General features: G+C 42.3%; 1 protein-coding gene across 3 annotated transcripts in view; it reads left to right on the top strand.

The window, feature by feature from the left end:
* LOC122794036 (cyclin-dependent kinase-like 1) overlaps positions 1 to 16,013 on the top strand; it is a 1,692,555-nt gene that overhangs the window by 1,327,692 nt on the left and 348,850 nt on the right. For all 3 annotated transcript variants that reach the window (XM_044062168.1, XM_044062160.1, XM_044062151.1), the window contains exons 7-8: positions 2,045 to 2,127; positions 7,864 to 7,920. In XM_044062168.1, coding sequence (XP_043918103.1) covers positions 2,045 to 2,127; positions 7,864 to 7,920 — 140 coding nt within the window. The remainder of the gene's footprint in view (positions 1 to 2,044; positions 2,128 to 7,863; positions 7,921 to 16,013) is intronic.

Raw genomic sequence — 16,013 nt, 5'->3', positions numbered from 1 at the left:
GGGCATGTGAGATTCTGGAGTTGGGGGCAAGGAACCTTTTGTTTCTATATAGTAAGCCGAGCTTTTGGTGGGTTTTCTTTATACAGTAGTGAACATGGAGGTCAAATTTAAGTTGATCGGTGATGATTACTCCAAGGAGCTTTGTGTGCGGTATGTTAAGCAGTGTAAATAAGATGTTCTTTCTAATATGACTGCTAAAACTTTGAAAAACACCATACCTAAGCATTAGCAATGAAACCTTTAGACAGGATCATCTCAGTAACACCTCTGGATTTGATGTAAATGGATTTTCTATTAATTTCTGTGTGGAAGGAGGGAAGAAAACTGCAAAAAACAAAGAGTAGATGCATTATTAAAAAAAATAATTTATTATATTATCCTTTGCTAACTGGACTAGACAAAATAGACTCTAGTGCTCCTTTTCATGGTAGAATTGGGAGGATTTGCCTTGTCAAGTGCGTTACTACAGAGAATGCAGCCAGAGATGGGAATCAGACTTAAGTTACTGGGATACAGCTGACTTTCATGACTCAGAAGTCTGTGTTAACGTGTCTGTGTAAAGTAGCCAGTGTCATCTTTCATGAACATATATTTTGAAAACAGGCTTCGGGCATCATTTATTTCCAAATGCAATAAAAATAATAAAAACGTACTCGTACTGAAACATGGCCAGGGTATAAAATGTTATTATTCAAAAACAGGTAAGCACTTTTGCAGGTATACCGTCCTGCTTCTTTAAAAAATAAACACCAATAAAAACTAGGTAACAATTAAGTTACCTCTGTCATCATCCGTAACAATGTAACTGATTCCTGTGCAAGCTCTTTTCTTAAAGGTATATCATTGAACTACTGCTCACAATAACCAGATAACATTAAATATAAACCATAAATATAAAAAAAAATTAATTGGCAGAACCTTTTCAAATTCTAATCAAACCCACTTGAGTATATCATTCTCTAATTAAAAACATAGCCTTATATATAATATATGCTGTGTGCTGTAGCTGAAACATAAATATAAATGCTTAAAAATTATGCTCACGCTAGAAGATCATACACCTTTTTACATCACACAATTAAGTCATGCCTACTAGTCGATTTACAATCACGTTCTAGTAATGGTTGCTTATCATCATAAAATCATGTCTTAGAAATGTGTATATATTTACATAAGGCTACTGATCGCGTTATCTAATATCTACTATGCATGCAATGTAACAGCAATAGCTACAGAAAAACATCCTTTGTTGAGCTATTGTCTAAAAGCTAATCTATGTTTAATATAAAATGATGTATATTATTAAATTACATAAGTACATGAAAATGAGACTACATCAGAGATACCTGTCATGAAAACTGAATGAGTATATTTCAAGCCTGTACAAACATCTAGCTAAAGGCATGCTTGTTAGCTTAATATATGTATAATAGACATATGTAATAAAAACAGGGGTACTTTATAATTTTGCCTAATGATTTTCTATAATAGGTCATATTATATTTCTGCCAACCCTCCCTTTTTTGTTTTATAATAATTTATCCATCATACTAACTACGACATATTGTATACATAAAGCATTCCCCTGACTACATATTCACGTAAGAAAATATAATAAATCAGTTACATGTAAAGATGTCTACCCTGAGGACTGGTTTAAGGGGTATGGACATAATCAGTCTTTAGACAATAGCTCAACAAAGGATGTTTTTCTGTTGCTACTGCTGTTATATCGCATGCATAGTAGTTATTGGATAACGCAATCAGTAGCCTTATGTAAATGTATACACATTTCTAAGACATGATTTTAACACGATGAGCAACCATTACTAGAACATGTTTCAGTACGAGTGGGTTTTTATTATTTTTATCACATTTCTTGGTTGTTATACGTCCGTACTGTTAATCCTAGTAGCTGGTGTGATTTTTATTTCATCATTTATTTCCATCTTTGCTGCTAGCTTTTTCAGCTGTTAATGCTTGATGCCGTTTGCCAACTATATTACATTATTGCTCTAGTTATAGCTCTGGTTTTCTTCCACAGGTGATCTGATTCCTCGTCACCAGCAGATTTTTAGTTCAAATCTTTTCTTCAGTGGTGTAACTATTCCAGTCCCTGATGTTATGGTAAGCATAGCAAAATTTGTAATGCCAGTGTTTTTCTTATTTTTTTTTTTCTTATTGATACTGCAAAGTAAACCAAGCCCCTTTTGACCTATGCACAGATCAATGCGTGCACTCACTCAAGCATTTGTGTGTGTGTGTGTGTGTGTGTGTGTGTGTGTGTGCGTGTGCGTGTGTGTGCGTGTGTGTGTGTGTGTGTGTTTGTATTCACCAGTTCATGTGTGAAAATAGCAAGATTTACTGCTTGTGAAAAGTGAAACTGATCCACTGTCAAGCAGTGGCCCACACAAAATATATATAAGTAATAAGTAGGTAAATGTTATGGCTGAGACACCTGGACATACATAGCTCTTATTTCCAAGGGGTCGCTGTTCAGTGAGCCACATATCTAATCAAACATGTATTAGGCATTGTGTACTACCAGCAGGCTGACTAAAGGGCCATATAAATAAAGAGAAGCACAGTGTTAATGGCAGGAATACAAGGCTACCTGATGGCTAGAATAGAGTAACAGCAGGGCATATGACCAACATGACATGCATCACAAAGAAGGAAGAAAGGATAATGTGGCCTTCTCAATGTCTAGTCAAATGTGTAATGTAGCTAGCTGCATGTCACACTCATCCGGCACATGAAGGACAGCAAAGCAGCCATCATATAGACCACTGTGGGTATACACATCAAAGTGCTGCTGTTCATCACGTAAATAGAGAAGGAATGTGGTACATAGGAAAGTAAGAAAAGGGAGAACAGCTAGCAGAGGGAAGGATACAAGAGTGACTACAACACATGAAGGGCTAATTTTTTTTGGTGCAGAAGAGCCCCTTTTTCAGACATAAAAAGTAATCATATGTGCTAAAGTAGTGGGGAAGGTTGTAGAGGAGAGAGAGAAAGGCTAATAAACAAAAAACACATACTCATACTGATAGGAGAGTTATACATACAAATCCTGGGAGGACAGTGGAAGGACATAATGATGCGAAAAGTTACATTTTGAAAACTGAATAGAGAATAACACATAAGCAAAGAAAAGCATCCAGGAGGGGGACAGGGTAGGATCACATCATGGCACAGGGGCAACAAACCTATGTATCAGTTGCCCTGACAACCAGTGTTATGGACCACTTGCTCCTACAGTGGCTTAATGGATGTGATTTGCCTGTCTCAGCACCACAGCTGCAACCAGCCTCCACAGCTGATACTGGGAGACTAGACCAGACCAGTCTGGGCCTCTTTTGGAGAAGAGCAGGCTTTACCCCACCCCCACCCCCAAGAAGCAAACAGAAGCAACCATGGAGCACACAAGTGAAGCCTCCTGGTCACCTTCAACAGGGGAGCTATTATTCATCTACTGAGAAGCAGCCACTGGTGACCGAGTGCCAGAGGCTTCTGTCTGTGCAAACCAAGTTGAGCATGGCCTCATATCCTTCACAACTGAACCTGCATAAGGATGACATAATGGAAAAAATAATTATGCATGCGTTAGCAGGAAATCGTAGTTGTACAGTAGACTAGCACAGATGTTATACTCATACAAAATACCTGAACTCCAAGCCACAATAGCTCAGTACTCTCCAGATATAGTTGCCATAACAGAAACCTGGCTAAATAAAAACATTCCTGACTCAGAATTTCTCTCAGCCGGCTATAACTTTATTAGACAAGATAGACTCCTTCGTAAAGGGAGGTGGATCTGCCATACTGTACAGGTACATCTTAATTCTGCTCACCATTCCCAACTCCTACCCATCTCCCAATAATTGGGACATAGTTATCTCACAACTCCAACTAAACCCCAAGAAATCCATCACTATCATTGCCATCCATATCCCACCTGGCAATACACCTGCTAGCTTTGAAGACTTCTTATTGTGGTGCTCTACTACATATTCACAAGAAACCCTCATTCTAGGGGATCTCAACCTTGACTACTTCACCTATATATCAGATGCACCAAGTAATCTAATAAATCTCCATGGCTACCAGCAGCTAGTCCAAATTCCCACTAAATGTGATAAAACCTCTAAAAGGGAATCCATCTTAGACTGGGCCCTAACTAACCACCCCAGATTGTATCCCCACATAGGCAGTCTCCCAGATAGCTTAAGCGACCACAACCTAATGTACCTAATATGTAGCAGAACAAACCAATGCAAAACCACTACCTACAAATCCACAAGAAACACAAAAACTTTCTCTCCCGAAGTCCTCAAAACTTTACTCTGTAACTGTGACTGGACCCCTCTAAAAACCCTCCAACTAGACCAGGCTGTAGCCTACTTCAGCAAAGTAGTTCTACAATAACTAGACACTGTTGCTCCACTGCGCAAGGTCAAGGTTAGAACCTCCCAAAACCCCTGGCTCGGCAAAGAGACCAAGCAAATCTTCATCTTCATGTCCAGAGACACTGCCTGGTTCTACTACCAAAGAACCAAAGACTTACAAAGCCTAACCAATTATTGAGAGCTGGGCAACTGAGCAAAAAAAATGCATTAGGCAAGATAAAAAAATCTTATTATATCACCTTGCAAACTAAATACCGACACAATCCCCAAAAAATCTGGAAAAGTGTAAACCAGTTGCTAAAACCCATCCAAACAGCTACCCCCAAAACCAACCACACCTGATACTAAAGTTCCCATTGAAACACAATTCAACTCCCACTTTGTAAACTCAGTTCTATCCCTAGTATCACAGGACAATTCCAACCTCACTATCCCTCCCACCACAAACAATAGTGATACATGCTTTAACCTCAAAATAGTCCCCACCAGCACTATCAAAAGTATGCTCTCCAAACTAAAAACCTCATCCACTGCATCTGACCTACTCCCTAGCTATTTCTTAAAACCCACAGCAGATGCTATTGCAATCCCACTCTCCATTCTCATAAATAGATCTATTACTGAAAACTACGTTCCCAAACTCTGGAAAATATTCCATGTCACTCGCATACACAAAGGGGGAACCTCCACTGAACTTAATAACTATAGACACATTAGAATAATCTTTCCCCTGGCCAAAATCTTAGAAAATGTATTCATACCAAGGTACTAAACTACCTCCTAGAAAACAATATGCTGTCCCCTACTCAACATGATTTCAGACCCACCCATAGCACCACTACAGCCCTCCTCTCCTTCACAGACACAATTAACCAACTCACAAATAAAGGCCTGCTGGTGTCAACTCTCTTTTGGACATGTCCAAAGCATTTGACACAGTATCCCACCAAATCCTGATCAACAAACTAAACCAATATGACCTTTCAAAGTACACACTAACCTGGTTCCATAGCTACTTAACTGACGGGTACCAGGCTGTGAAATGGGAAAACTCACTCTCGCCTCTGTTACCCATAACTACAGGAATCCCACAGGAGTCTATCTTGGGACCCCTACTTTTCACAGTTTTCACAAACTACCTCCATACCTCCACACAGCATACATCTAGCATTCAGAATGCAGATGATACTATTTTAATCTGTGCTGCACAAAATATCTCCACCATACAACTCGGTTAGCATTCTCTGACGTAGAAAATTACCTTACCAAAGGCCAACTCATACTTAATCCTAAGAAAACACAGCTAATGGGTAGGTAGGGAAATAAATACTGTGGGAAGAAATAGCCAGGGAATTGTTATGGCTAGGCTTGTATAGGCCATAGGGCCGATAGCCTGGTACCAACCTATGAATAATTATAACCAGCTCAAACAAAAACTCCAACAGCAATCGGGTCACCGTCTACTCTACAAACTCTATTCCAATCACTCCAGTGGTACAGGCTAAGCTACTAGGAATAACCATAGACTGCCACCAAAAATTTGATACTCATCTCAACTTAACTATAAAAAAGGTACACGCCAAACTGGGATCACTCTACCGCATTAAACTGTTTCTCACCAACAATACAAGATCCGCCATTGCTCACTCCCAACTTCTATCCACCCTTCCCTGTGCATCCCCCATTCTAACCAATCTCAATAAAACTAACCTAAGTAAAATGGAAGCCTGCTACAACAGAATTGCCTGCTTTGCTGCAAATTGCCCATAAATATGCCATTGCTGTACTGCTTTGCACCATCTCCACTGGTTTGAACTGCCCAACCTAGTAACTTATAATCAGCTCTGTCTCTGTCACTCTGTTTATTACTTCCTCAATAAGTGTCCAGCCCTCAAAAACCTAGTACAACAGTACTCAGCCACAAAGCCTCTTTGATCATCAAGCAAACTATTACTAGAAGTCACCAACAGCAATAATAGCTTTGGAGACTCTCTATATAGTGGTACAGTGGCTAAAAAATGGAATACCCTCCCCATTAGCATACAAAACACATCATCTAAAACCTCCTTTAAAAACTTCATCAGGCAACATCTGAAGCAGAGCTGGCAGTGCTCTGACTGCTCCCCAGGCTAAAGCTATCACACAAGACACACATACTATGCCCATCTTACTTTACTAAATTCTCACTCTTACTCACACATACTGACTCAATCAAGCTAAACAATTACTACTCTTAAACAAAGACATTAACTAGTACTACCTCTGTTCTAATTACAAATGGTTGCCTTGAAACAATGTAATAATTTATATAATTAATGAAAGTCTACTTTCCTCTACTGGGTTGTATTCATACTTCTGCAAAAATAATCTAATGTACTATGTTACTATTGTATTGTGTTTCAAACCACAACTTGATGCCATGATTTTTTTTTAATTATTCTTATTATTAATGAATGTAAAAAATGTCTGTTGTAAACCTGTATGTGTTCTGATACTGTTTAAGCACCTAAATCTATCTGTAACTGTCTTTCTGTATGGAGCCTTACTCCCCAGGCCTCTGCTGAAAAAGGGTCTCTGGACCAGTCAGACACCCCCAGTTAACAAATGTAAAATAAAAAAATACACAGATACATAATGGAGGTGGGTGGCCATATGTGTGACCATCTTGTTGCGCACTGTACAAGCACACTGACTCATGTGTGTATATGCACCAGTAAAGCCATTCAAGGTAGGAAATAACTAGAAATGCTCACAGCCAAGAATGGAATTGCTGCTGCAGGCCCTCTACATACATGGCATATACTTCCTGTGCAATTTGCTGGCATGGTGGTGGCTGTCTTCACATGTAGCATTAGGACCACTGGCTATGAATATGACCATTATCATGTGCTGCTGAGCTATAGTTGCTGTTATTCCAAAAATTGTTCCCCCCCGTACACTATAGTTCTAGGTGTAACAAATGCCACCTTGCAACGTGCCTTTTTTATACATTTCTGAATCAGTCTGCCATTTTGGGTTTCATCTTTTGCTATACCATGTGGCCCATTTGCTTGGAGTTCTTTATGTCCATGTCATTATTGCATCCTTCACTATTTTAATCCTTGTGGGAGTAGCCTGTAGTCTGAATTGCCCACACCCAGTGCATTGCCACTATTAGCACTCATTTTCACTGTGCTGTGTGCTAATAATTTATTAATCCCAGCATACATATTTATTTTGCTGTTTTGTGTGTATATTTGTCTGTGCGTGCACATGTGCACGTGTGTATCTCTAATGGTTATTATAGATGTACATATAAGCATATTAACCAAATAAAATTTTATGATGACCTTAGAAGAAAAACAAAACCTTGCAGCTGTTCCACTGACTTGTATAAATGTATTAAAAATTATTGTAAAGAAAATATGTGCAATCAGATAGTAGGAAAATTGTGAAACGTGTTTTTGATTTGCAGGAGCCACTCGAAACCAAATTCCTAAATGCTTCTCCACAAGTATTGAGTTTAATGAAGGTAAGAAATCTTGAGCAGAAAAAATTATGCATGCATGCCTTCATTAGATGTGTAAAACAGTGAGTAATACAGTATACTTCTGATCATACGCTGAAGAGTACTTAGGAGAATTTATTGCAGAAAGAAATGTTCAGTCTAACTTCATTTTTTTTCTCATTTAACCACTAAAGTAAGGATCTAAATTTTGTTTAGAGCCTCTCAAGTGAGTTAACTGCCTTGCTATCCCCACCTGTATACATTCCCTGTGTGCTGTTTTTATTACAGTGTGTGCTAGCAGTATTTAGTATCTTAACTCAAGGTGAGCTCTTGTAGCAGGTAGTATAGGTTATCTTGTCTCTTTGACTGATTGACCATTATTCATCTTTACTCCTAGTACATCTACCTTTTATGAGGGCAGCCCTTGAGGCAACACCAGACACTGCATACACTCAGGTATAAATCAGATACCCCTTCATATTTACTGTTCTTCTTGCTGTTATACAAGATGTATCAGAACTAAAATTGGTGTTTTTGCTCAAAACACTAATTTGAATTGTTTTTTTCATTGTCTAACATGTACTTGGTCACTGCTGACAGATTTTTTCACAACTGCAAGTTTTCCTTTTTTTTCTTTAATAAATGTGTTTTTTTCCATTTAAAATCCAATACACTTCAAACTGAAATAGGTAAATTGTACTGAGGAACTGCAAAACTTAGATTTAGAAGAAGCTGTCCATACTGTATACCAACAAATAATGAAAAGCAGAAAGCTGAAACATGATTCAGAAGTGCATTGTTCACACACTATGTATGTATGTATGTATGTATATATACACACACACACACATATATATATATATATATATATATATATATATATATATATATATATATATATACACACACACGCACACACACACACACACACACACACACACACTCACGCACATACATGAACACACACAATAAACAGAATTCCTCAGCTGTACACCATTAAATATGCAGCAGTTGCCATTCTGCTCGCAGTGCATAATAAGTACATATTGTGTGCCATGTTGCATATTTTGTGCATGGTTTGTTGTAGTAGTAGTAAAACTTCCATTAAGGTAAAGTCCTACATAAAAGCCCAGTCCTTCTCTAGGATGCCCACTGCTGCATGTGGAGATTGCTTATATCAGTTTTTGTGTCACAGGAATATATACTAAAGAGGAAGAGGCTTAGGACAAAGCCCTGTAAGACATCACTGATATTTTTTTCTGTAGAGCAAATACCCACAACCTTAACAGTATGGGCTCTGTCAGAGAGCCAGTTACCAGTACAATAAATTATACATGGGTTAATATTGAGTTGGAAGAGTTTATCGGTAGTGCTGTCTTGGGGGATAGTGTCAAAGACCTTTGCAACATATAAGTAGTATGGAGTAGATGCATCTCATCCATGACCTTGGAAACCCTTTCGAAAAACTCAACCAGTTTCAGTAGGCACAACCTGCAATCTTTAAAGCCAAACTGGTGTGTAATAAGGGATATAATGCTACCTGTATCATATTTGTAAATTCAGCTCTAATACATGCCACAGCCTTGCAAAGAGGGCTACTAAGAATAATAGGCCTGTAGTGACTTCCAAAATGACTTCACAATGATCAACAGCTCATTTTGAGCTCTCTGTAAAAAAAAAGAAACTGAGAAATAAGAAGCAGTGATATTGTCAGCTTGAGTAAAATTCAGATACTAGCAGTATGTACACTGTCTGGATGCTAGCAAAATTAGAAATTTAGGAAACCCGAAAGAAAAATCAATCAGAAAAGGTGAAGAGAAAAACAATGGCTGGGATGAATCCTGAGTTGTTTAGCAAAAAGACGTTCACGCTTCAGATTTGGTACAAGAAAAGGCTTCCAGTAATTTAGAGGAAACATAAATCAAATGTACTCAGAGGTGATTAAAATAAATGAAACATTGCAGGAGTATATCAACTTAAATAACAAAAGGCTAAAAAATAGAAGAAGCTTTAACTACCTTTTCAATTGAACTGATACAACTGAAAAAATCAGAGGGTGAAATGAAAAAATGGCTTGCTAAGTATCAGACTTTTCAAGAAGAGCTGTTTCAAAAAATGAAAGAGTTAGAACATAGAGCATGTACAAAAAATCTGAGATTTTCTACTTTACCAGAGAAACTGGAAGGAACAGACTGTATTAATTTTATGAAAGTACAAATAAGAACTGGTATTCCACAGCAGGAGTTCTTAACTGAAGGGGCACATCAAGTGTATGTTCCAAACCGGGCCGTGAAAAAGCAGTCAAGAACTGTAATAGTAAAGATGAAATCATACCATGAGAAAGAGTTGATTCTGACAAAACTGTGAACGGCAAAAGGGAAAGCTATTAAAAATCGGAGAGAGGGAGGTTGACTTAATGGTTAACATGTTTGCCTTAAAAGCACAATGTGCAGGGTTTCATTCTCCCATGGGTTAATTGGCTTTAAATGTGTACCCTGGGGATTCCACCTGTTTTCCTGCTGGACAGTGGCAAAGGGTGCTGACTTGTTGGAACATGGGCTAAATTCTTGGCTAGGCTTGTAAGGGCCTCAGGGCCGATAGCCCAGTAACGTCCTATGATCCTATGCACTTTACACCGGGCATAAAAGAAGCAAATTTATCCCAACAATCAGGGAATGTCAGAAACCAGGTGTGAGATTCAAGCTGCTGTATTCAGCTGTCTTTAGAATCTTTTTCTGGGGGAGCAAAGACTTTTTTTAGATGCAGAGCAGACTAAGGAAGAAATGAAAAAAAATATATCCAGCAAAAAGTGAGCCAGCAAACAGAAGGGGACTCTGGTTCTCATTCTTCTGACAGTAAAGCTCAAAGGCAGACTTTGCCAGTGAAACCTTTTCCGATGTACAAAAGGAAAATGCTTGAAAGACAGAAAAAAGCACAAGAGTTGACTAGAAGAATCATGAGTAGCTTAGACTTGAACCATAATCCGATGCTGGGCGATGGAGATGAACAGGAAGACGACCAGCAACACTGAAATTATTGAATAAATGGGAGACTATAAAGCATCAAAAAAGCATCCATCACATTTGTAAAGTATGATTTTGCAAGAAAAAGTGGCTGAAAAAGACTGGACTTTTATTGACTGTGTTAAACTTGTGGGTGGACTGTTTAGCGTATATACTTTGTCATTAATGTTTAGAAGGACACTAAAAGGGAAAAAAGTAGCTATAAGTAAAACACTGTTTGGTTTTATTAGTATTTGTATATAACATTTCATGATATAAACTGCATGATGTTATGTGATCCTATCTCGCCTACATTCTGTACTGATACATTTCATGATATAAACTGCATGATGTTATGTGATCCTATCTCGCCTACATTCTGTACTGATGGGCTCGGAGCCGATCCCTCGGCTCCGACTCGGCAAGCTATGCTATAGAGCAAAGCCTCTTATTGGCTGAGCTATTTTCTATCCCAGGATGCACCACCACTAATCCCCCAGATCTCGTTTGCCGCTTACAAGCTAGGACGTGGTCTCAAACTTGGCTAAACTAAGTACTGTTTTCTTCAAAGTTTCCTGTCAGGAATTTTGCTATTCTTACCCTAAAAGCTGTTTTAACAGCTATTGTTGTTGTACGAGTGTCTTTTGCTGACATTTGTTGTGGAAAATTGTGTTTTTGATTAAGGGAAAGGTTTCCCGTTTAAGTTAGAGGGGCCTTCCCCTATTCTTTATCTAGTGTCTTTTGTTTTTTCAGGAGGTCAAGTACCTGTTTAAGTTAGAGGGTCTTGGCCCTCCTTTTCAGTATTTTTTTCCCGATATTGTAGTGTATTGTCTCGTTTAAAAAAAAAAAAAAAAAAAAAACAAAGTTGGTTAAAAATTTTTTGTTTTGTGGTAAAATCTTCATTACTGAACAGATACTGCTACTTTAACTTGTTTTTAGTGCCTGTTAGTCAGTATGTCAAAAGAACATAGCCCCTCTGGGTTTAAAAAGTGCGCGAGGTGTGGTTATAAAATGTCTATAACTGACGACTACTCCTCGTGCGTATATTGTTTAGGCGCCAAGCACCTACAGGAGTCCTGTAGCGTGTGTCACGCCTTTTCTTCTAGAGTCCTCCAAGAGAGGAAGAATAAATTAATATTGAAAGGGCTGATTAAACCCTCCTTCGAGGAGGCCTTATCTTCCTCTTCCTCTCCTACCAAGAAGAAAAAAGCGTCGGCTCCGACCAGTCTGTCGGAACCGACTGCCAAGAAACCTAGGCAGGCTTCTCCATCAGCTCCACGGACTTCGGAGCCGAGGGCGGAACGGTCTGCCTCGATGCCTCCAGTCTCGACTCCTCTGGTTTCAGAGCCGAGGACTGGGGCGTCGAGAGGCGGGTCACCTTCATCGGCTCCACTGATTTTGGAGCCGATGAGGGTTGCCGGCTCAGACTCTTCCCCTTCGGCGCCGAAGCCCTCCTCGGCACCGAGGGAAATTGTTTTGGGATCTCCTCGAACCGATATTGGTCGAGTCCATTCGGAGCCGGTCCCCCAGTCCTTTGGAGCCGATGGAGAAGTCGGTTCGGACCCGATCGGTCTCATCTAGATCCTCCAAGATGTCTGATTCGGACATCGACAGGGTGCTCCTAAGACTTTTCCAGTCTCCTGTGTTCCAAAAGTTAGTTTCAGCTCCAGCCCATTTGGCTTCGGAGCCGATGGTCCACTCTGTAGTTATGGTTCCTCCTCCAACAGCCTCGGCACCGTTGGAGCCGGTGCTGGTGGAGCCGATGGAGGTTTTCGGGTCGGGCCCGACCCTTACTCCAACCCCGGCTCTCGAGTCGGAGTTCGGTACGCGGACCTCCTCTGTCGGCCCCGGGGGGGACGCTTCGGGACTGATGTTTTCGGTCCCAAGCCTTCCTCTCGGTGCGTCGGCTGCGGGGGTACCGTCTACTGTTGTGGCCACGGAGGTGGGACCTTCCCAGGATTCTGGTGGTCCGGCCTTCAGGGCCATGAGGAGTGCTTTAGCCAACTCCTCTTTGGCTACCTCCACGGTCTCTCCAGCACCTTCCCTGCATACGGAGACTGGGTGTTCCCCCCCTCCTGGAGGTCCCTCTGAAGCTTCTTCGGAGGAACCTCCAAGGAAAAGATCGTGCAAGAGGAAGCACGTTGTGAGTCTCTCACATCAGACACTGATCTTGATGATGCAGAGGGGTCCCCTAAGTCGTCCTCAGATGATGTCTCCTTTGCAGACATCCTGGAAGCCCTCAAACAACAAGGCGGCTGGCAATCCAAACCCCCTTCTGCTGACGAGTCGGTGTTCCTTAAGGCCTTCGGGGCTCAGCCCTCCGCCTCCTGGGTGTCTCCGCCCTTCGACGAGCTCCTAGATTTGATCTGTCGAAGGGCGTGGGAACACCCAGACTCTGTGGAACCGGTGCCTGCTCGTCCAAATAAGTTCCTGTCAGCACCCCCAGAAAAGGAGTTTTTGACGAAAGGTGTGGCTGTAGATGCCTTGGTGGTGGCATCTGCTACCCAGCAAGATGTAGCAGAGGCTTCGACGTCCGTCCATCCTCCTAATAAGGAGTCTAGGAGCATGGATCGGTACGGTAAGTGCACCCTAAGTTCAGCGGCCTTTACTTTAAGGTCCCTGAACTATCTAACGCACTTCACCAGGTTTCAGAGGGATCTGATCAAGGAGCTTTCAGATACCTCTTGGGTAACCTACCTGAGCAGCTGGCCCAGACGGTTGGCTCTCAGTTGGCTACGCTGTCATCCATATCAAACTCGTCCATGAGGCTCATTTCTTATGCGGCCGAAGGCGAGTAGAGCGGCAGTACAGGCATTGCTCTCGGAGGCAAGCCTGGCTCCGCCTGTGTCATTTTGCGGAGGCCTTCAAGTCTTCCTTTGCCGACGCCCCCTTTGATGGGTCCTCTTTGTTTGGACCCAAGGTAAAGGACACATTGACCCGCTGCGAGCAAGAAGGTAAGACTTTGACTGCCGTAGGGGCACGATTTTCCACTCCCTTTCGGCCTTACCCCAAGGTTAAAAGAGGAGGGAAAATGTGGTTCCGTAGATCTCAGAAGTCTTATCCCTCACAGCAGGACGATCCCCCTTCTATAGGCAGAGGAGGGGGAAATTCTTCTGGAAGACGCCGTCCCAGAGGCGGCAGAGGCCCCCGCAACACTGGAGACCGCGAGTCCTTTCGTGGCTCTTCAGCCTTTCACAGTCCCTGAGGGATTGCCCGACTGTGCAGCTCCGGAGCCAGTCGGGGTCGTTTTTCGAGGCACCTAAAAGCCTGGGAAGGTATCACTCAGGACCGATGGGTGCTTCGAATTATCGCCGGAGGTTACGCCTTCCCCTTTTCTCACTCCCCACCTCAGTCCAAAAATATCCCGGACCCGTCACCCAGTCAACGGGAAATTGCAGCCTTAGAAGTTTCAAAGCTGCTTCAAGAAGGAGTCATCCAACCAGTCCCCGCAGACCAGATCGGATTAGGGACTTACTCAAGATTCTTTTTGGTGCCAAAAAAGACCGGGGACTTGAGGCCCATTTTGGATCTCAGCATTCTAAATCGTTCAGTCAAAAAGTCCAAGTTCCGAATGGTCACCTTACAATCCATTCTCCCACTACTGGAGAAAGGTGTTTGGATGTGCTCCATAGATCTCAAGGACGCTTATTACCATATCATGGTACATCAAGCGTCCAGGAGACATCTGCGCTTCTGCCTAGGAGACAGTCATTTTCAGTTCCGCTGCCCTTTGGTCTCACCACAGCCCCAGGGTGTTCACCAAATGTTTGGCGGTCGTGACTGCTCACCTGAGAAGTCTAGGATTCCAGGTGTTTCCGTATCTAGACGACTGGCTCCTGACTGCCACCTCCAAGCATCTACTATTGCGGAGCCTACAAGCCACAATATCACTGGGCACTTCCCTTGGAATCACCTTCAATTGGCCAAAGTCTGTGTTGCTGCCATCTCAACGCATAAGATTCATCGGAGTAGAGATAGACTCAAACCGAATGCGGGTCTATCTACCTACAGAAAGGATACAAACCATACAGGCTCAAGTTCGAGCCTTACTTCCCAGATCCAAGGCCCCAGCCAGAATGGTCCTGCAGCTATTGGGATCTATGTCCGCCACGGTTCTTCTAGTTCCCCTAGCAAGGTTGAACATGAGAATTCTCCAGTGGCTTCTTTCAACACAGTGGTCCTTTCAGGATCTCCCTCTCAGTCACCTCATATGGATCACGGAAACCTGCAAACGGGACCTTCGCTGGTGGCTGGTGCCCTCCAATCTGGATCAGGGACGACCCTTTGTTCCACCTCCTCCTGTGGCCACTTTGACTACGGACGCCTCCCAGATGGGGGGGGGGGCATTCCCTGGGCAGGTCAGTCCAAGGCAAATGGCATTCGGAAGAGACCCTACTTCATATCAACATCTTAGAAATGAGGGCGGTGTTTCTGTCCCTACAAGCCCTTCATGATTACCTCCCTCAGGGCGTAATTGCCGTTCACTCCGACAACATGTCAGTAGTCTGGTACCTGAACAAGCAGTGAGGGACCAGATCATACCCCCTTTGCAGAGAGGCCATGAGAGTTTGGGAGTGGGCAGTGTCGACCAAACGATTTCTAGTGGCGACTCATATTCCTGGCAAGTCCAATGTGATAGCCGACAGACTGAGCAGAACTATCCTCTCTCCACACGAGTGGTCTCTGAACATTACGGTTGCAAATCAGATTTTCAGCAAATGGGGAATTCCTTGTTGCGACCTCTTCGCAACCCCGCTGAATATGAAGTGCAAAAAGTTCTTCTCCCTCACTCCGGCTCCGGGGGAGAGCCCTATGGACGCACTAGCCCATCCGTGGCCCACCGGCTTGCTATATGCTTTTCCCCCAGTTCCCCTCCTTTCCAGAGTGATCCAAACGGCGTCTCACTTAGGGAGCAAAATGATCTTAGTTGCTCCTTACTGGCCTCGTCAGGTATGGTTCCCCTATCTTCGGAAATATGCACTGGACGGTCCATGGTTCCTGGATCAGATTCCAGACCTATTAGTTCATCAGTCGGGACTACTCCACCAGTCCCTACACACCTTGAAATTGACAGCTTGGCTCCTCCTCTTCCGACTATAGTCAGGAATCATACCT

This window comes from Protopterus annectens, chromosome 1.part0 (genome assembly GCF_019279795.1).
Source record: "Protopterus annectens isolate FY-2018-M chromosome 1.part0, PAN1.0, whole genome shotgun sequence".
Lineage (NCBI taxonomy): Eukaryota > Metazoa > Chordata > Ceratodontiformes > Protopteridae > Protopterus > Protopterus annectens.
This window is presented reverse-complemented; position numbering and strand designations above follow the sequence as displayed.